At 37.7% G+C, this 22,290-nt stretch overlaps 1 protein-coding gene across 25 annotated transcripts in view; it reads left to right on the top strand.

The window, feature by feature from the left end:
* The window catches only part of Slmap (sarcolemma associated protein), a 121,168-nt gene that overhangs the window by 87,494 nt on the left and 11,384 nt on the right, over positions 1–22,290 (top strand). For 15 of the 25 annotated variants that reach the window (XM_051140466.1, XM_051140475.1, XM_051140410.1 and 12 more), the window contains 5 exons: positions 5,870–5,929; positions 10,677–10,757; positions 11,010–11,069; positions 19,808–19,930; positions 21,786–21,860. In XM_051140466.1, coding sequence (XP_050996423.1) covers positions 5,870–5,929; positions 10,677–10,757; positions 11,010–11,069; positions 19,808–19,930; positions 21,786–21,860 — 399 coding nt within the window. The remainder of the gene's footprint in view (positions 1–5,869; positions 5,930–10,676; positions 10,758–11,009; positions 11,070–19,807; positions 19,931–21,785; positions 21,861–22,290) is intronic. The other 10 variants (XM_051140530.1, XM_051140538.1, XM_051140504.1 and 7 more) reach the window with 1 other exon arrangement.

The following is a 22,290-nucleotide window of genomic DNA, read 5'->3' as shown; positions in this document are numbered from 1 at the left end:
CTTTCTGTTTTTACTGTTTGTAAAATATTTTTTTCCCTTGCCCTTCCTCATTTTGAAATTGTAGTCACTGTTTTTGTAGGTTTCTTTCAGGACTTTCTTCCTGTTATGGCTTCCTCACTCTCGCTGAAACAAGCCTTATTTAGAGGGGATCCATCGAGTTAGTGTTGCTGGGTAACTTGGTGTTTACTGTATCTCGCTCTATGAGGTCAGCCTCAGAATAGTCTCAGGGTTATTTGGGTATGTACTCTACAGAAACAGATTTTTTTCCTTTAAACATTGGTTTTAAACTTTCTTATTTCTCTAAACCTGGTCAGTTTATCTATGATAGAAAAAACAGAACAAAACAAAACAACCCAGGTAATTATGGTTCTGAACTCAAAATAGTTTATATCCGCATTACAGGAAAACTCTGCTTTTTCTCAGGGTTAGATGTTGCTAATAATCTTTTTGCTCTTAGTTTGTCTGGTTTAGGACATTGAAGGTTGTTGGCAGTTCTTTTAGCACTTGAATGGCAGGAAGAGGACAATTATAAATTCATTCCAGTGCTTTCTTTGTAGAAGAAACCCTTCTGTTTTTGAAATTGGTCTGTTTTCACCATGTCTTCTGAATCTTTCTCTCCTTTGCTTGTTCCTGCTTCCTCTTGTTTTAAAACAGCTTCAAGAATGTCTTCTATAGCAAGAATTGCTTTAACTGATTTTACTTCACCAGAAATAATTACTAGCTGGCAGAGAAGATAAGGAGTCAGCAAGGGAGGGAGGGGTGAGTCAGGCTTGGGGATTAGGGGGAGTTTTACAGCCCGATTGACTTTATACATAATAGGCAGGGATAGATGCATGTTAATTCAAAACATAAATCCTGTCTTTTTGTCCGCAGATGCATGTTTCAACTTCCTCTTGGTCATAACTTTATTTATCATTGATAAACCATGACAGAACAGAATTTACAATAATTTCCCTCATCAACTCCACAAACCAACTCTTAACAATCTTTTAGTTTCAAGGGCACATTGTGCCAAACCATGCTGGCCCATTCTCGGGCTGGTGGTTCTCACAGTTTCAAGGGCATTAGACAAAGAAAATCTCCAAGCCAGCCTGGGCAGATTGTCATGTTCCATGTGGTGTATTATCAACTTTTAATAGAGTACTAATTGTCATTAGGCCCAGGAAAAGTCTTCAGGCCAAAGCTGCTGCAGTTACTATTCAATTTCTAGCATAATATATAATGCTTATGTTTTGTATATTTGTAGAATTTGTTTCTCTGTCTAATCTTGCTATTCTTTTGTTCCTTGGTCATATGATACCACAGTGGCTGTAAAGGAGCTAACTTTTTCTAAGAAAAGGGAGGTCTTAATACTTTATTCCTTTATCCTGCACCTACATCATTCTTTGAACTGATGTAGGAAGAGGCTTTTAATTTGATCTGCTGTCAACTTCTCTAGCCCATCGATTCTTATTGACCTTTTAAGTTTACTTTGTTCTGATTATCTTGTTCCTGAGTAAGTGCAAGGGCAGATGTGCTAAGAGTATCTTTGAGTCAGAGCCTCATAAGGATGTCTCTGGCATCTTTATTTGAGTCACAACCTCCAGTGAGTAAGGAAGACCTTCAAGTAGGGCCAGATAAGGATATCTCTGTAAAAGGAATATTTTGGTCAGGACTTTCCTGAGGAAGCGTAGAAGCAGTATTCTGGGGAGAGGGCATAAATGATTTATAAGAAAAGTTCCATCAATCCAATATTCCCAAGTTGTACAAATAATGAAAGCCACCCTCCTTCCAAGCATGTAACATGTGGAGATCAAGACCAAAATGTGGGAGACCACACGGCAGTGGTTGTATCCCTCAACTCAGCTTTGCTGGGTCTTTGTCAAGCAGCTCTGCTAGCTTTATGACTTTTACTGTTCCCGTTAGATATGGCTGTGCCACCAGTATAGATGTCTGAATTATTAAAATGCAAGCATGGAGCCTCTTCTGGGAAGTTCTAAAGCTGTGTTCCTGCTAGTAAATTGCCAGTCTCTGGGCAATATTAGTTGCTAGCTTGAAGCTGAATAATAATTATTTCTTTTTTAAATTAAAAAGTTTACTTTTATGTACCTTTGGTGTTTGGCACACATATATGTCTGAGTGAAGGAGTCAAATCTACAGGAATTTGAGTTACAGTTGTGAGCTGCCATGTGGGTGCTAGGAATTGAACCAGGATCATCTGGAAGAGCAGCCAATGCTCTTAACTGCTGAGCCATCTCTCCAGCTCCTAATTATAATTTCTTAATTTAATTATATCTTCATGTTAATTTTAGTACATTTTTTTGGTATTTGCTTTTTAAAAACCAACTCTTCAAGTGACTTGGACTCATTTCCATTTATAATGCTATGAGAGGAATCTTGATGTGAGTTTTCACTGACAAATTTTCCCTAGAAAATTTGCTCCTTTAGCACTATTTCCTTCATTCTCAGAATGAGGTGGTAGTACCTGCCCCATGAGACTATTCTGAAACTTAGTTGAGGCTGTATTTACCTGGTGCTCTCTGATCTTGACACATAAACGGGGAGGGAGAAGACACACACACATCTGGAATTGTGGAGCAATGCCGACAGAAGCTTTTCCTGTAGTAGCCGGTTTCCTTCTTCATCTCAGGCATAAAGCATGGTGAGCGAGATGAGTCAGCTTTTTCATGTTACTGTAATATTTTCTCAGAATCTAGAGTTGTACTCTTTAATTACTAGCATGCACGCCATTTACAAAATTTTAATTGCTGTTATGTTTGGAATTTACAGAATTTAGGATCAGGCCCATTGTTATAACCTTATTTCTTGATGAAACTCAGTTTTGAGACATAGAAATATTTTTCGGGTTGGTTTTTGCAAAGTAGATAGCCTAGTTCTCCTCTGTGCTTTAGTTTACTTAGGATCCCCATTTATACTTAAGTTGTACCTTAGTGTTTTAGTTAGTTGTCCTTATCAGTTAAGGAAAATGTGTCGTCAATACTAAAAACCGAATCTTTGCACACTTGAGTTCCCTTAGGTGGTGGTGGTCATTGTCGTCTTCCTCCCTCCCTCCCTCCGTCCCTCCCTCCCTTCTCCTTCCTTCCTTCCTTCCTTCCTCCTTTTGTTTTTTTTTGTTTTTTTTTTTTTGAAATAAAGTTTCTCTGTTTAGTCCTGGTTGGCTGTCCTTGGACTCACTTTGTAGGCCAAGTTGGTCTCAAACTCACAGAGAACCTCCTGCCTCTGCCTCCTGAGTGCTGGGATTAAAGGGATGCGCCACCATGACTGTCTCCCTTTAGTCTTCTTTTTAGTGGGTTACTTTGTTCTTTATTTCTATTTTGTATCATGTAGTAATTCCTGTGAACCAAGAAATAAGCTTGGTTTTCATCTAGTAGGTTGTGGCAGATTTTGTTATTCTATACTTTCTGGCTAAACTAAAACCTTAGGAGATGGTTAGTTAAAATTTTATGTTGTCAGTTTTGCTCCCTAAAATAGGCTCCTTCTTATAGAAGTGCCCAAGGAGTTATATAAGATGAAAACTCAAAGATGTTCATAGCAACAGTGTTTACAATAGTTCAAAAGTGGAAACAACACACAAGACTTTCAAAATAAATGAATAAATGCACTGTGGTCTATTGGATTAAAGAAACTTAACATGTAAGAATACACACTGTAGTATTTGATTTATAGGAAGTTTAAAAGCATTAAAGTTATATTTAGTCAGATATATTTGGGTGGTGTGACTAAAGAAATGAGAGAGTTTGCAAGGAGGTGGTTGGTTGGTAAGTGCTTGTTGCACCAGCATAAAGGCCAGAAGGGTCTCTAGTAGCAGTGTAAAAACCTGGGTGTGGCTGCACATCCCTGAAACCTCAGAAATGAGGAGGCAGAGACAGGAAGATGTGTGGTCACTTGGCCTAGCTGAATGGTGAGACCCAGTTCAATGAGAAATCATCTCTCAAAAATAATGTGAGAGCAACTGAGGAAGGCACCCAGTGTAATCTTTGGCCTTCATATGCATGTGCATACATGTGTACCATACCCACATATGAACACACACATATATGCACCAAGTAAGGGAGGAAGAAAACAAATATGAAAGAATATTAAAAAGTCAGAATGTCCTTGCCTTTATGAGGGAGAGAATGTGGAGACTTTTGAGGAAGTAGGAAGGCTCTGTTTCTTTGACTGGGCAGTAGTCTCAGAAGTTCACTTATAAAAACCTGCACCTTAAAAAAGTCTTCTCGTGTGTGTGTGTGTGTGTGTGTGTGTGTGTGTGTGTGTTATTTTTCACAGCAAATACACATGGCTTAAGCATGGAATTATCCAGATGTGGTGGAGTATGTAATCCTAGTGCTGATGAGGCTGAGAGGAGTGAGTGGGTTGCTAGTGCAAAACATGCCTGGTGCAGAGCCAAAAGAGTGTGTCGGAGCCCCTAGGACTGGAATTATAGATGGGCATGCCACCACGTTGATATGGGAATGGATCCGGCTCCTCTTAACCACGGATACAATCTCTGGATTCTTACCTTAATTTGTCAAGTACTTATTTCTCATTTATGCTGCTTGTCTGTTGTGATGAGAGGATTTTGTTCCACATTACTACTTAGGATTAGAAGGTTAATAGTCTGTACCACAATGTTGCCACATCAAAAGATGATTCTAGAGTTTCTGTAGTGTGGGGAGGGTGTGAGCAAGAAGTAGGAAACTCCCATCCTCTCTTACATGCTTTGGTCTCAGCATAAGTCTGTGGACTTTTCTCAGGGTCACAGAATTAGGGTTTGTCAACCTCAGATACGCAGAAAGGACAGGCAGATCCTAGAAATCCTTGCCACCTGCGAGTAACAGGGTTCAGATCGTCATAGGCCTCACCCAGGTGAAAGCTAGGAGACCGTAGAGCAGTGTGCTTTCAAAACTCTGAAGGGAAATCACTTCTTGTAAATTGTGGGCTAAACTATCAAATAACTCTCAGTATTAGAGAACTAGCATTCTCTGAGGAAAAAGGTGACGAATCATTTACCTTCTGTCTATTCCTTTTCATGAAATTATCAGAAGTTATGTTAGAATAATAAAAAGAGAGAATAAGGGCTGGAGAGATGGCTCAGAGGTTAAGAGCACTGACTGCTCTTCTAGAGGTCCTAAGTTCAATTCCCAGCAACCACATGGTGGCGCATAACCATCTATAATGTGATCTAGTGCTCTCTTTTGGCATACAGACATGCATGTGGGCAGAATACTGTATGAATAATGAATAAATAAATCTTTGAGAGAGAAGGAGAGAGAGAGAGAGAGAGAGAGAGAGGAGTGAGCGGAGAGAGAGAGAGAGAGAGAGAGAGAGAGAGAGAGAGAAGGAGAGAGAGAGAGAGAGAGAGAGAGAGAGAGAGAGAGAGAGAGAGAGAGAGAGAGAGAGAGAATATACAAGAGAAAGATTTAGAGCACAGGGTCAGGAACACAATGCAGGGTACAGTTGAGATTAAGGCAGTAAAATTAAAAGGCCCAAGGAAGGCCAGTGTGGTGAGGTGTAGTAAGTACTAGCACTTGGAGGCAGGAAGTCTGAAATTAGAGGTCAGCCTGGGTGACATTGTGAGACCCTAGCTTTAAAAAACGAACAAAAATTGGGGAAGGGAGGGATGGAGATGTGTGTGACAATAGCAGGAATTTTGTTTCTGTGAGAACTTAGACTTGAGGGGGGGAGGGAACTTATATTAGTTAAAAAAATATGTTCTAGTCAGTTCAGTTCTCTAGTTTCTTTTCAAGGTTCAAGCTTTTCTGTTGAAGCTTGGTCATAGGGGTGATGCTATCGTCTTTAAATTTGGTCATGGAATGTGTTACACTGCTCCACTCAGGGAATGCGGCTCTGCTTGAGCTTGGGTAGTAACGTTTATTTTCTTTGGCAGAGAAGCTGATTGTCCAGGGGCATCTAACCAAAGTGGTAGAAGAATCAAAGCTTTCAAAAGGTTAGTTTTCTATTTCCCCCTCTATAGTTTTACAATTATTTTGGATAATGAAAGTTAGTTTAAAAATTTAAGTTTGTTGTTGTATTTTAACTATGAGTTTACTTCTTACAGCTTACAAAATATCAATCTAGTAACAGTATGGATATTATATAAAATATTTGATATTGTATAAAATATTTGAGTGGCTATTTTAAGAAAACAGCAATTCTTTTAATGTAGACATTTGTATATGCTTTAAAGTTAATGTTTATGGTAAGTCTGCTTTTGATCTTTCTGTCTCAGCTCTGCATTGTTTTTAGTTTTCATTCAAAATTTTAGTCTACACAATGCAAGCTGTTTATGAGTGAAAAATACTTAAAATTTTATTTTGAGGATTATTGTATCTATAACACCCTTATGGTATTCAGTATTTATTTTGTTATCTCAGTTTGATTAAAACAAAAGCAATGACTTTTGTCAAATCATGTTATATTTTATAATTAGCAGTCCAGTAATTCAACAAGGTAGGGTGTGTTTTTTGGTTTATATTTTACTTTTTAAAAATTGTCATTACAGTTTTTAAACTCAGGGAAGAAAATTAAGTCTTAAAGTGCACTGCTGCTTTTAAGCATAGGAAAATGAGATAAATAAATCTGGTGGGATGTGTTCAAAGTTAGAATAGGACTTTTGTCATCAGACTTTGCCAGCATAAAATTTAAAACCTCACAATCTTAGTTAGTTAAAACAGCGAATGCTAAGAGTTTGTAGCATTTCATTTTAGAACATTCTGTATTATTAGAATAACGGGGTGAGCGTGCTTTTAAAAAATGTTTTAAAACAAGCTGTTATTTCAAATGCCGGATAGTTTTCATTCTGACTTTTGTGCACAGTAGATGCCATATTAGGAGAAAGAATGCATAGACTATGCAATGCTAATATTGTTCTGGCAAATAGGTATTAGGTTTCAGAATAGTGAACTATTTTTAGTACATATGCAGTTTATTTCATCTTACTAAAGTGAGATGAGAACAGATTTTAAAATAGCCTTTACTTCACCACCAAAGTTCCTATTCTAATCTGTTGATTGAGTAACCTGCATTTCACACTGGAAGCAAAGCAGAGGGAGAGGGTGATGGTGTTTCTTTAAGGAAAGTGCCTTGCTGCCTTCGAACTTTAGTGTATTCTGGAATAGAATGTATTTGCTTGAAATTAGGGGAATTTTTGAAAAAAGATGTGTGCAACATTACTTATTTAAAAAACACATAGGGAACGTTTTGAAGACCCTGTTTTGATTCAACATTTCCACTTCTGGGTCTCTCCTTGCTTTGGCTTTTGTTTCCTGAGACAGGCTCTCACTGTGTAGCGTTGTTTAGCCTTGAGCTCCTGTCTCAGCCTCCTGAGTGCTGAGATTACAAGTGGGAACAGCTTTTATCTTAAGGAACAAACTGGACAAATGTTCAAGGCTCTTTATTTCAGTTAGACATTTGTTAAATATATTATGGCATATAATTCCATACAAATATGTTTAATTCATTTTCTAAGAATAATAATACAAATGTTTTATATTTTTTTATTCAATATTTGTTAGTACACTGCCAAACCGGGTGGCCATAATAATTATATTTTTAATGTTTTCAATCTAGCTATAAAATATTTCTTTGGAATTTGACTAAATTACTTGTCTTTAAAAATGCATTAGTATTTTTATGGTGGGCTTTTTCTTTTTTCCATTGAAAATGACAGTTGTTAGGAATTAAATTATCAGCTCTTACCAGTCTTACTGTTTCCTCTGAAGGCTTTATTTAACATGATATATAATCATGCCTTGTGGGTGCTTTCTGACTTAGAACTACCTCAAGTTACTGTCATTACATATCTATAGTAGCTTAGAAGTAGAAAGGAACGCAGGAAGAAAATTCATCTAACTGTATGTTCTCAGACAACTTATTTAAGTCTTTAAACCTCAGTTTACCCACTGTTTTTGGTGTGTGTCTTAGGCTGGTTTTGTTTTTGAGACAGGATCTTACTGTGTGTCCTTGACTGGACTCAAATCCATGATCTTCTGACATTAGCATCTCCCCAGTGTGGGATTATAAGCATGCCTCACCATGCCTCAGTTTACTTCCCTCATTTATAAAGTGAAATTTTATTCATAGGATCACTGTGGTATCCTTAAAAGTATTGGTCTGTTGTTTATTTGTGAGAGTTGGGGTGTGCACTTGCCTTGCATGGCATGCCTATGTAGGCTGGATGACAGCTTGTGTGAATTGGTTCTCTCCTTCTACCATGTGGGTTCTAGGAATTGACTAAGGAGGTTGGGCATGGAAGCAAGTGACTTTATCTGCTGAGCCATCTTGTTAGCCCTTTGTGGGAATTTAACGATATCCTGTGTATAAAATTCTCATGTTCAGCTAGACTTGATAATTTGATCCAGCATTTAGGAGGCTGAGGCAGGAGGATTGCTATGAATCTGAGGCCATTCTGGGACACATAGCAAACTCCAGGGTAACTCATGATACGGAATGAGACCTTGTCTAAAACAAAAATACAAAAAGTGAACTCTTCCTTCCAAGTAATTGGTCCAGTGGTATACACAGAAGTGCCTTATGGTTGGTGTGTTTCTTTTACTGTGGTTGTGCCTACTTAAGATACAGTGAAGCAGTCACCTTGCGTGTTTCTCAGTGTAGGAATAGTTCTGTGACTATGTTACTAGCTCTCCCATTTTATTTTATATGTATCTTAATGATTAAGCACAACAGAGAAAAATCAATCAGAAGTGAGGTTTTAAAAACTTTAAAAAGGGTCCAGAGAAGTGGCGCAGTTAGAAGTACTTGCTGTTCTTCCAAAGGACCAGAATTCAGTTCTCAGTACCCATGTCAGGTGGTTCACAACCATCTGTGATTCCATCTCCAGGGAATCAGACACCTCTGGCCTCTGTAGGCACTTGCAGTTGTATGTCCATAGCCCATGTAGACACACATATCTACACATAATACTTTTAATACTTTTAAAAGATTGATTTTTGTTGGTATTAGATTATATGTATATCATATGTATGTCTCTGTGCTGGTTTTTGCATGTGAGTGCGGATTCCCCCAGAACCCAGAAGAGGATATTAAATCCTCTGGACCTGGAGTTACAGGTGATTGTGAATTGCCCAAGTCAGGAACTGAACTCAGGTCATCTGGAAGTCTTAACTGTTGAGTCATCTCTTTAGCTCTAGTAGTGACTTTTAATACTACAAAGGTAGATAGATACTGCTTCATGACCAACAATAGATGTTTTAAAAATAAATAGATGTTCTATCATTTGTTTTTTGTCTCTGTTTCATTCTTGAGTAGATTTAGTGAAGTTAATATGCCTCATGTACCCATCTCTAGCAATAAGCGTTAGTTCCTTGTATGTGCACTGTACATGTTTCGATGCCCACAGAGGCAGAAGGGGTGTTGGATCCTGAGGACCTAGCGTTGTGGCCAGTTGTGGGCTACTCTGGATGCTGGAACCAACTTAGGTGCCTTGAAAGAATAACAAATGCTGAGCTGTCACTCAGTCCATAGTTTTGCATATTTTAAATTTTGATACATATTGTCAGAATGGTACATTCAGATATATGCCATGATTATTTATGATCATGAAGACAGTAATCACTTAATGAATATGACTATCTCATTAGAAAAATAGCATTTATAGACCCCCAGAAAGTGGAGATGGTAACAGGGGAAAACGAAAAACAACAACAGAAAAGATACAATAAAAGAGCATAACATACTAGAAAATAGTTGTTTCCTCATAATAAGTGAAGTAAAAGCTATACCTTGCAGCATAAATAGGCCAGATAGAGAAAATGGTTGTTGAGTTAGGAAAATGTAGACTCAAACAGAGAATTGCAGTCTGTAGTGAGCTGTTAGGCAGATAGCCCTATAAAGAAGCCCTATAAAGAACTTTATACACTGAATTCCTGTGCGAATCAAGATGGGGATGAGATTGTGGGTAAATTCTGCAATCTGAAGCTTAGCTGAAGCCTAGATGTGAGGCTATAGGGTTTTAGTTGGAGGAATGACCTTCTCTGTAAACCCTGTCCCAAAGAATGCCATATAAATAGGTATGCTATTATAGATACTGATTGGGATTTAATCACTCATCATTTTTAATCTGTTGGCCTCTGAGTGGATTTTTGAAAGCAATAGCATAGAATGACTTGGTCAGATGTGGCAGAGTAGCTCTTGAAAACACCACCAGAATCTTTATAACAGGTCCCATTTCTTGTTGTAATTCAGGTTTGTTGAGTTTTCTTTAGAAATGGGCTGTTTATCTTAACTGGTACTTTTATAACTGTGAGCTTTAGAGTGACTTTTCTGACTCTGCACTAAGGTAAGTTTCCAGCTGTCCTGTGTAATGTGCCTTTCCCTTTGGTTATCTTTGGAGAATGTCCCCCATTGCTCTGGAAATCTTACTGCATTTGCTGTGCTTCCCTGATTACTGTAACAAAGCTCACTGCCTTTTTGTTCCCAGTTGATAAGTGGACAACTTGGATAAGAGCCCCAGCCCTCTGCAGAGCAGGCAGAGTCCACACCATGACTCGCTGTGAGCTCCGAGCATTTCATTTTGGATCGGGTGGTGAAGAAGAAAGGGACTCAGTGATCTCAGTTGATCTCTTCTAACTCCATTTTGTTTAGGCGTAGATTTTGAGCATTTATGCATGCACAGTTTTCTTGATAGAAAGTGTTGAATTATAATAACATTTTGACTTTTCTGTTTTTCCTAATAGAAAACCAGGCAAAAGCAAAGGAATCTGACTTATCAGATACTCTGAGTCCAAGCAAGGAAAAAAGCAGCGACGACACTACAGGTAAGTGTTAACCTAGTATTTACAAATCTGAACAGTCTCTGGCAATTTAGGTTTATTAATTAATGTGGATGGAAATTCAGAGTTTGTGTTTAATGAAAAATCAGTGTTTTGACTTGTCAGATCCTTGTATGAAACCTTGGATATTTTGTTTAAACTATTTTCAACTATCCAAGTATAAGAGATATTTTATTTATTATGATAATAATTTGCTGATAGATTTAAAAACTATAATTCTCTTTTCCCCCCTTCTAGACGCCCAGATGGATGAGCAAGACCTAAATGAACCCCTTGCTAAGGTGTCTCTATTAAAAGGTACTTTAATGTGTTTTCACAACATTTAAAACCAGGATATTTGGCTCCTCTTTTAGCACAAAATCTGTTTCATATATATGTGAAGCTTTACATTTTAGTTCAATGACTTAAAAAATTGTACAAAGTATCTTGCTAAGAAATATGCATGCACGTGTAATTGCAGAATACCTTGATTCAGTGACGACAAAGCAGCAAGTGGTTGAACCTGAACTGCAGTTGTGTTTGTGTTTTTCCTCATTTTTGTAGTAGAAACTTCTGTGTACTTTAAGAGCCATTTCCTGTACGCTGTCATGTACTAGAAGTCCTTTAATTTAAAATTTTCTGCTCTTTCTCATCTCCCAAAAATTATCTAGTTATTGAGACTCTAAGAAATTTGGGGCTAAAAAATTTTTTTTTCAATTATATCTTTTATTTCTCCCTCCAGCTCAATCCATTCCCTCTCAAGTTCATGGCCTCTTATTATTATTATGTGTATATGTTTAAATACATGCACACAGCCTGCACAGCCTGTGTGGTGTAGCCTCTGTGTGTATGATTTCAGGACTGAGGACTTAGTCATTGGACAGCCAATTAAGGCCTCATCCCCAGGGAAGACTAAGTCTCCCTCTCTCAGTAAGCTGAGAAATTTTGTGATAAACTTTCTTACTTGTCTCATCCCTAAAAAGGAAGTACATTTGTTTCTTGGTAGTTGCTGTTTTAGCATACAGTGGGTAAGATATATCAATTGTTTATAGAAGTATTTTTAAAATAAAGTGTTTTGGGGAAGACTTACTGATAAACCTGTGATTCCCAGCATTTACTGTTTTTCATTGCCTCACTTTACAAAAGGAAGTTTTACTCTAGCGGATGAATATGGGGAGTGGTGAGCTGACACCAGTCAGGAAGCTCTCTGGGAGAGGAACAACGGTGGTAGCTGGTAGAAGTTGCTTTGTACATATGCCTGTTGTTCCAGTGGGACTATTCAGGGACTGAATTTCGAGATATGAGGGAAGAGGATTGGTTTGCCCTGCATGACCCTGCCCTGGCCTATTTGTGTAACCATGGTAAGAGTGGTTCACTCAGATTCTCTCAGTGTTCTTTTGTCTGGACATCCTTACTTTTCTTTTCCATGGACACTGAAAGTCACATGGCTCATGGAACCAGTTTTGACTGGATTCCACAATCCAGGGAAGGCCCTGTGGACTGTTGACCCAGGCAGCCAAGGTGTCCTTCAGTCTGATGACAGTTTACTTTATTTACTAATCTGTACTGACTGCTTTTAGGTGACTCTTAGGTGTTGAGAAGGCATGTGTTCTTTCCTGCCATAGTAATTAAAATAAGTTAATGTTTGCACAATTTAGAAGTCTTCACAGAAATTAAAAATCATTATAAGATACGATTTTTTTTTTTACTGTAAAAAAGTCATGAGAGTGTTAGGCCATCATTAGGGTATCTGCCACTCTGGCACAAGGCCCTGGCCTTGCAAGATTCCCAGCATTGTAAAACAAATAAACAAGCAAGTAAACAGGCTGGTACTGGGAGGGAAGCACTGTTAAACAGGCAGACAGAACAGCTGATACTGAGCAATGGTGAACAGAACATTGGTGCTTTATGGGGACATAAAAAAATAAAGGAGGAAATTAAGTAATAAACACTCATAAAAGTAGCAGTTTATATGCTCTTTTGTGCTGTATAAATCTCTCATATCTTTTTATTAGCTAAATTCTGATTAATTTTTAGGTAGAATTATTATTGTTAATTGTACGTAACTATTATTAATGCTTTTTAATTTACTTTTAATTATGTGTATTTTTCAATAGAGGAAGAAACTCAACTCTGGCCTCTGTATTCACAAGTACACATGTGTGCATTTATGCATCACACATATATGAACACATATATACCCATATACCATACACACTCGTGTACACGAACACACACATACTCAACACTCTTTCTCTGTCTCTCACTCCCTTCTTCCCTCTAAATTTGACTGCTAACTTTGTTAATGAAATAATATTTTAACAACATCTGTCCAAAGATTTTGAAGCTGCATGTGGTGGTACTTGCCTGTAATAGCAACATTTGGGAGAGCAGGAGAGTAAGGAACTCAAGGCCACCTTCAACTGTATAGCAGACAAATTTAGAGGCCCGTCTATCTCTCAATAAAATAGATTTTACAACTTAATTTTTTAAAGTTATTTTTAGATTTTTTTTTTTTAATTAAGTGGAGGTATATGCACATAAGTGAAGGTAGCTGTGGAGGCCAGAAAGGTTATCAGATTCCCTGGAGGTGGAGTTACAGGACTTTGCCTGTTGTGGGTACTGGGAACTAAACATTGGCATTCTGTCCAAGCAGAGCACACTCTTAACCGCTGAGCCATCTCTTCATTATCCTGCAGCTTGAGTTTTAAGAACAGAATACTAAGCGTCTAAGGAAAAACACCCATACATATAATAAAACAAATAAATCTGAGAGAGGGAGGGGAAAGGGAGAGAATGAATGAATGAATGAATGAATGGAGTGTGAAGTCATTCTGTGCTTGGTTAGGAGCAGGTAGATTTTTATAAGAGTTGCCAAGAAATAATCATCATTAAATGCTGGTTATTATTTTTTCCTTTGTAAGAGTTTTATACATTCCTAAAATGTTTTATTCACTGAAATTTACTAGGAACCTTTAAATTGTGCTTGATTATGTGGGGTTATGGTTTGTAAGCTATATAATGAGGTACAAAACCTGACGGAATTTTCTGTTTTGGTGTGGGGTAGTTGAGACAGGTTCTCAAGTATGCAGTACCTCAGCTTTCTGAGTGCTGGGATTATAGGGGTACACTATGACACCCATATAGGAATTTTCTCTTAAAAGAAGAGGGTAAATTATCAGACCCCACTATTAACTTTTAGGATTGATTAGAAAGGAGTGACACTTAAAATAGCCCATTTATCTTCATCATTGACATTCTGTATCTGGTCATTGTTCTCAAATGTTCTTTCCTTTAAAAAAAATTCTTTATTGGGAATAATCATCATATGCTATTCATGTTAGTGATGTAGGATTGAGAGAATAATCTACCATTAAATAGTCATTTGGAGAAAGATACAAGTCAAGTCATGGTATCAATAGTACCTTTTATGCTATGTTAATAATATATGTTATATTATGCCTCTTTAGAGGCTTTTGTGTAAGTGACATCTAATGTAAAGATTTAGAGAACTTAGTAGTTTCAAAGACTCTTATGGTTTACTTGGAATTTAAAGAGTTTCTAGTCAAGTTAGCAATAAAAAGATACTATAAAATTTTGGGAGTTCATGTTTTCCTAGTACCTAACTCTCATCCCCAACATTCCCCTAAAGAGATAGTAAATACCCTGCCTGGACTACTGTGTTACACCAAAGTGAAGAGTGTAGTCCTTGTCACAAGTTTCCCTTCGTGCCCTCTGATGTGGCCTAGGTAGGTTCATTGTGACTCTCCTCGTGCTGGTGACCACTAGCCAAAGGTCCTCACTTGCAGCTCCCTGTCTGCTGGTGCCCATTCCTAGGAGCTCATCCCATATCATCTTTACACACCTCTACCAGGCCTCCTTCTTTAGGAGCTGTAGCTCTGAGAAGCCTTAAAATTCATATGGCTCCTCAATTTTTGTTGTAAGTATCTTACAGTGGTTCCTAAAGACCCTGCAAAAGTGTTTGCTTTCTTTGTCATTTTGAAGATCGAGAAGGGTAGGTGATAAGCTGAGTGCTGGGAGTTGTTGCCAACAGGAGTCAAAGAAAGGACTCTTTCCAGTTTTTATTTTGTTTGGAGTGTCTTGGAAGAAGGATCATTTGTGATGACTCTAATAGCATATCTTATGCCATATGCCATATTAAAAAACAGAGATACAAAGTCATGAACTTCGTCATTTGACTACAGATGGTTGAAAGGATGGTTTAATGAGACAAAATGTCCTTGTTTTATATGCTCACACTAGGAGTTACAGAGGAAGTTGAGTGTGCAGAACAGAAACTAGGGCCAAAATTTTCATTTTTGAGATGTCAAAGACCAGCTTTGACCTGATCAAAAGAAAAACTGGCAAGGTAGATGTAGAGTTGGTGAAAGATGACCCAGAGGATTTTTCTCTAAGTATACTAAACTTAATTATCTGGTGCTCTCTGTGACCATCTGACCATCAAGAGACTCTGAACTCTTTTAACTCTCCAGAGGCCAGTGAGAAAGAAAAGAGAAAGTGGAAAGAATCATATTCATATAAACACACAATGGATGAAGCAAACAAATAGGTTCCAACAGGTTTCAACAGTTTGACACATACAAATGTGTACACACACACATACATACATACACATACATGCATGCATGCATACATACATATATAAAACATAAATATACATATATATGGACAATCAAAAATATATTTTGTGGATGGGGCAACCCCACAAGCTCTAAAACACATTTATTATTTTTGTCCTAGGTTTATATACTCTCTTAAGCAAAGCTTTGTATAGCAGAAGGAAAATTACCTCATGGCCATAGAAGCAGTCATCACAGAAATGGGATTAGGTGTTGTGGCATGTTCCTTGAATTCTAGCTACGCAGAAGGTTGAGGCAGTACTCCAAGTTCACTTGAGACCAGCTTAAGCTAGATAAGACTCAGCCTCCAAAAGAAAGAAGAAAAAATAAATTAGGCTGTGGGAGGCTTGCATTTAGCCTCGTCTAAACATTGTCCATTAATACTCACCACCAAAATCTCCCAAGACTGTGAAGCAGATTGATTAAAAAAAAAAAAAAAAAAAAAAAGCCTTCCATTTTAAGGAAAAAAGTAGGGCAGCATGAGAGTAGACTTCACCACAATAAACTAAACTAATAGAGTAATTTCCCACCAAACCTTGTGAAAACAGATGCTTAATCAGCCTTAGCACAAAAGGATTTCTCATTAGTCTTTGATAAAAGTTGGCTCTTGGTTGTTTAAAAGTCCAATCTCCACACTAACTACGTGATTAGTTTGAAAGTGGTCATTTGTGTTTATTGCACCAAACTTAATTTGTCAAGATTTTTAGTCAGTAGTACTGTTTCTGCGACTGTTTGTATGATTTGATACATGCCATCTCTTTTTTTATAATTAAAGTGTTGGTATTTTGTATGGTTCAGAGAACTAATGTGCAAATAGTGCTCCATTGTATGAGCACAGCTCATTATGGCATTGATTATATTTTCTCCTTTAAAATGTGATTACTTGGCATAAGCCCCACTTCCTTGTTATCTCATTTGAAAGCAAAGTGCTGTGTTAGTTTTGCTTGACAGCATGACCTATTAAGGGAAGTGTTATGCTGTGGATGACAATTGTCTATGTATAGACTTTAGAGGTGGATTCTTCACTTACGAAGATCCACTAAAGCAAAGCAGTTTTCTTTTAGCTGTTGCAGTAATCCATTTACTCTTACTGTGCTTATAGTGATAACATAATAACACAGAAGGGCAAGATGAGTTGATGGAATTCAGTCAGAAATTATTGGGCTTTTACTAAGATGGTGGCATTAGGGTTGGTTACTTAAGAGAGTTTTTTTTTTTTTTTTAATTATTTAAAAAATGTAAACAGACAGGCAGTGGTGGGGCATGCCTTTAATCACACCACTCAAGAGGCAGAGGCAGGCAGATCTCTGTTAGTTCAAGACCAGCCTGGTCTACAGCATGAGTTCCAGGACAGGCAGGACTACACAAAGAAACAATATCTTGAAAAACAAAACAAAACAAAAGCCAACATGGTTAAAGTTGAAGAAAACCAGAAGCACCTATATATGCTTAATTCAGTAAGTGTTAATATTCTACTATATTTCCTGTATTTAGGCATATGTAGACATTTTCTTTCACTTTGACACAATTCCTAACTTACAGAAAGGTTACAGCATTACGACTAAGAGTCCCATATACTTTTCACTCAAATTCTCCAAATGTAAACATTGCAACCATATTTGTTCACTTTATCAGATTTTTTTTTCATCATTATTTCTCTTCCTTTTTCCTATCTCTTTCCTTTTACTCATGGACCATTCAGAACTAATTGTAGACATGATAGTCTTTACTCTTAAATACCTTGCTATGCATATCCCGTTCCTCCTGTATGACAACTATACCATTCTCAAAATTAAGGCGTTAACATTGATATGGCACTTGAGTCTGCCAGCTTCATTCTCATTTTTCCAATTGTCCATTAGTGTACTATGACAAAAGAGTCCTAGGTCATGCACTGACTTTGTCATGTCTCTTCAGTATCCTTTGAGTTCCATGATACTAACAGTTTTGAACAGCATGGGACAATTAAAATGTCTCTCAGTTTGGCTGTGACTAATGCCTCGTCATGACTAGATTTGAACTATGTATATTTTACAGAAATATTCATGTCAGAAAGTTCCTGATACTGAATTGTTCTATGTTGGCATATTTTTAAAATCTATTTTTATTTTGGTTTTCTTCTATCTTATTTTCCTTTCTCCACCTGAATCCCTTCTTAGACCCCAGCACCAGGTAGGAAAGAAAGAAAGAAGCTTAGCGGGGTTGGGGGGCATAGTTCTCTTTAGCTGCTTCCTGTTGTTTAAGGTCTTCAGGTTCCTTGGGACAAGTCTCCAGCTTCTCCTCATGGTGCATCAATAGCACCAGGAGCAGCAGGGGGAGCAGCAGCAGCCCTCTGCTTTCTCAGAGCCCCCAGGCTCTCTCTGGGGGTGGCTTTTTTCCCTCTCTCCAGAGTCCTTAGAATTAACTAACTGCAGCTGGTAAAGACCATGCCCTTCTCAGAGCTGCATGAGGCAAATAGTTTGCTACTGTGGACAACCCCATATCCCACACTTGGGATTAAGACAAAAACATGTTTATATAGCATAACTAAGAAACCCAAACTTTCATAACAGTTCTGATATTGGTGACATTAACTTTGACTATTTAAGGTGTGGTCTCCCAGGTTTTTCCTTGCAAAGTAACTAATTTTCTTTTTGTAACTAGTAAGTACCTTGTGGAGAATTGTCTGACTACAAACATGCTCCATTAAACCTCAGACTTGTTACTACTAATGTTTTAGCATATGCTGATTATTTCCCCCCAATTAGTTATTGTTACAGTAGGGGTCAAAGAATGATTTTATAATGGTATAATTTCTTACATATTTATTGTCTTGCCTCCTATTGCAGCAAGAATCTTTTATTTATTTATTTATTTATTTATTTGCTACAGGGTCTCACCCTATAGCCCAGGCCTAGCACTTGCTGTGTGGTATAGCTTTACTGTTTGTAAGCAAAAGAATACAAAACACAACTATAATACAATATAAAAATATGACTTACTGGGTGATGTTAGCCAGTGCTCACTAGCCAAAATAGTTTTAAAGATTTGTTTGAGAGAGGGGGTGAAGCGAGAGCACATGCATATTTGTATATGTATATGTTTTGGATGGGTGTATGTAAGCCCATGTGCACTCAGAGGCCAGAAGAGGATATACGACTCCTCGGATCAGAGGTTGAGACATTTGCAAGTCACTCAGCTTGTTACTTAGGTGGTAGATTCTGAGCTCCAGCCCTATGGCTGCTTAGCAATCTTTCTTAGCTGCGGAGTTACATTTCTAGCCCACTAAAAGTTTTAATACAGCAGAAGATGAGCAGCAGAGTAACTAGGAAGGAAAGAGGGTAATGCTAGATTAAATTTATTTCAGTTAAATTGCTAAGGTCACATCAGTAATAATTCAACAAGTATATTTATCTGTTGTGTATGTGATATTGGGTACAAATCAGGTACAGTAGAATATCTAGTCTAGTTTTTTTTTTGTATTTATATGGTTGACGGTATTTTTTAATTTTTTTAAAATTAAGCTGTAACTACATTGTTTCTCTATTACCCTTTCTTACCTCCAACTCCTACTATGCCACCCTCAAATGATCTTTCTTTAAATGTTATTACACACACACCAAACAAACTAAAAACCAGAAGTTTGACTTTTTTCTTTTTTAACTTAGTTTATTTGTTCATGGTAGGTAGGATGGGGAGAGGTGTGTATATGGAGTTAGAACAACTCTTAAGGAGTCTGTTCCATCTTGCTACTTTGTAGAATTCTGGGGTGACAGGGGTCCTCGGGTCAACTTGGAAGTGCCTCTTCCTGCCAAGCCTTGCTAGTCCTCACTCTCTTTCTTGAATAATTTTTGCTTTTGTTTTTCTCTTTTTATTTAAATTTAAGTAAAGTTTTTGTGTCGTATTTTCAATTTCAAAATTGATGAAGGAACCTGAAAGAGGATTCGTCTAGTAAATTAGGCACCTGCTGCCAAGCCTGATAACCTGAGTTTAATCCCTGGGACCACCATGGTAGAAAGAGCAAAGTTCATTACATTGTCTTCTGGCCTCTGCATATGTACTGTGGCGTGCATGTCACACACACGCACATACAGACACACACAAATACCACAGTAGTAACAATAAATGTAATTTGAAAATTGATGGAAAACAGTGTTATGTCTGTCTCACTGAATTTCAAGTTTACAGGAGCAATTCATCAATAAAATGTATGTTAATCTCTGTATTTTATAGTACTAGTATCCATGTTAACTCATGTTGTTCAGAATAAACATAACTAATATGCTTACTCTAATTTGCTTCTAAGTTTTGCTTAACTCAGTTGTGCCGTGTTATTAGCTGTGTATGTCTAACCATGAAAAAAAATGCCAGACTTCAGTTATAGAGATTCTAGTGCAGCACTAACACTTGCTTTTAAAATAAACATGTTTTTGTCAGATGACTTGCAGGGTGCACAGTCAGAAACTGAGGCCAAACAAGAAATTCAGCATCTTCGCAAAGAATTGATCGAAGCCCAGGAGCTAGCTAGAGCAAGTAAACAAAAATGCTTTGAACTTCAAGGTGAGATCAAGATTACTGCAATTCCCTGGGGTCCTATGAAGGCAGCGCAGTGTGACTTATTGGCGCAGAACTCAGAGCCCAGAGGCACAGCGGGGTCTCCAGAGCCGGGGCTTTGGTAGGCTTGTTCTCAACATCCACTCGGCCTTCTCAGCTTCCATTTCAGAAGATGAGATGAGGACTGTTAAAGCTGCTCACCTTCCTTCTTTGTGAGCTCTACCAACAAAAGACCTCCATCGATAATTGTTAATTACATGCTATTGCAGGCTGAATGTCCCTTATCTGAAATGCTTGGGAGCAAAAGTTTCAGATTTCATAACATTACATATTTCAGGTTTTTTAGTTTGGTTTTTGTTTGTTTGTTTTTATTTTTGTTTGTTTTGTTTTGTTTTTTTTTTGTGTTGTGAGATGCCCAATCAACCAGTGCAACACAAGCCTTGTGAGGGCCCTCAAAAATGGATTTATTCCTAATATTAGTGTCCACTTTGGGGAAGTGTAGGAGTTTATTTAACAGTAAGGCTACAGGCAGGGTTCAGGATATGGAAGCTTCTAAGCCAAATGCAATGGCACATGTAGCAGAAAGAAGAATATTAATTTGAGGCCAGCCTGGGGAGCTAGACTCCCTTTTAAATAAGGAAAAAAGGATCTTCTCATCTTGGCCACTTCCGTGTGGCTCATTAGTGTGATAATTATTTGCCAGTGGGGACCATGCTGTTTTCTGGAGCTTAGGCTTCTATATCATCCCAGCATCTGCTCTTTGGCAGTTAAATCTTGCAGAGTTCTAAGGTCCAGCCTATGGAGTCTTCTGCCACCTGTGGCTTTTATAAGATGCACTTTCTGAGCAGAAGAACAACTCAATGCCAACAAGAAGCTGGGAACTTTATTTTCTTTCCTGATACTTAAAGACATTATTATCTTGATGGGGTATTAGTACTGAGCTCAACTTACTTAGCTATAGCTCAGGGTAAGGCCATCCTCGCTTATGTGAAACCCTGGCTTTGAGCCCCAGGATTGCAACAATTAAAAAATAGACATTTCTTCAATTTGAATCTTTTATAGGATACAGTCTAACGTTGACTAATTATAATGAAAAAATATTTAGCAGTCAGCCATTATTTTGTATTTACTACGTACTTGACAACAAACACAAGAATTTTATGTTTTGGAGGTTTGTTTGTTTGTTTGTTTGTTTTGGTGCATTATTTTAAGGTTTGTTTTTTGCTTGTTTGTTGTTGGAGGGGTGGTTGTTGTTGGTTTTTTGTTTGTTTGGATTTTTTGTTTGTTTGTTTTGTTTTTGAGATAGATAGCTATATAGATAGCTCTTGCTGGCTTGAAGTCACAGAGATGTTCCTGCCTCTGTTAACCTGAGTGCTTGGATTAGATTAAGGTATCCAATACCATGCCTGGCTCTTAATATGTTATTTCTTTTAACAGTACTAGGGATTGTACCTAGGGGTTTATGTATAGAAGGCAAGCACTCTTACCAGTGAGGCATATCCCAGTCCTCTTCTGTAGACTAATCTAGCCTTGAATTCACTGTGTAGCTGAGGCTGACCTTGAGCTTGGGCGCTTCCTTGCCTTAGCCTTCCCAGTATGTGGGATTCTAAGCGTGTGCTATCACACTGCTCGATGATTAATAATTATTAGGATATTTCTTGTGTAAGACAGGCTTCTTGGTGATACTTACGATTGTTTTGTGTTCCTAAAATCTTAATGGCTAATACTGATAATACTGATCACCTAACCTTGAGTCTTTCAGTAAACTTTAAAAGAAAAATTTTAGAAATTTCTAGCTGCACAATTGTGAATGTTTTTCATTAACTCACAAAATTAGATACACTGTGTTTTTGCTTTTTAGCTCTTTTGGAAGAAGAACGAAAAGCCTATCGAAATCAAGTTGAGGAATCTGCTAAACAAATTCAGGTTCTTCAAGGTAAGGGCATCCCAAGACTGTTTGAGATGGCTCTGGTTACTGTTCATGTTTAATGTTAGAAAAGGAACGGCAAGTAAGATTACACAGGGTCCTCAGTTGTCATGTCTCTGGTTCTTTCTTCATTGCCATACTGGGCTCTTAGATAGTTTTCCTTTAAAGCAGGTGAAAGAGAGGGATTGACTCAGGAACCCATTGTTAGACACTGGAGTTGAAAAGGCAGGTGTGATGTTAACTGTGGTGGTGCATGCCTGTAATCCCAGCACTTAAGAGACAGGGCAAGAGGGTCATGAGGTTAAAACTAGCTTGAGCTAGCCTGTCTCATTGTCTCCCTCCAAAATATTTCCATCTTCAAGAAAGTAGGAAATATATTACATACCCCCTTTCCATTTAATGTCTGTTTTTATATATGTAGCTAGGCATTGGAAAACAA

The sequence above is a fragment of the Acomys russatus genome, chromosome 3 (genome assembly GCF_903995435.1).
Source record: "Acomys russatus chromosome 3, mAcoRus1.1, whole genome shotgun sequence".
Taxonomy (NCBI): Eukaryota; Metazoa; Chordata; class Mammalia; order Rodentia; family Muridae; genus Acomys; species Acomys russatus.
The sequence above is the reverse complement of the archived record's forward strand: the minus strand, read 5'-3'. Positions and strand labels throughout refer to the sequence as shown.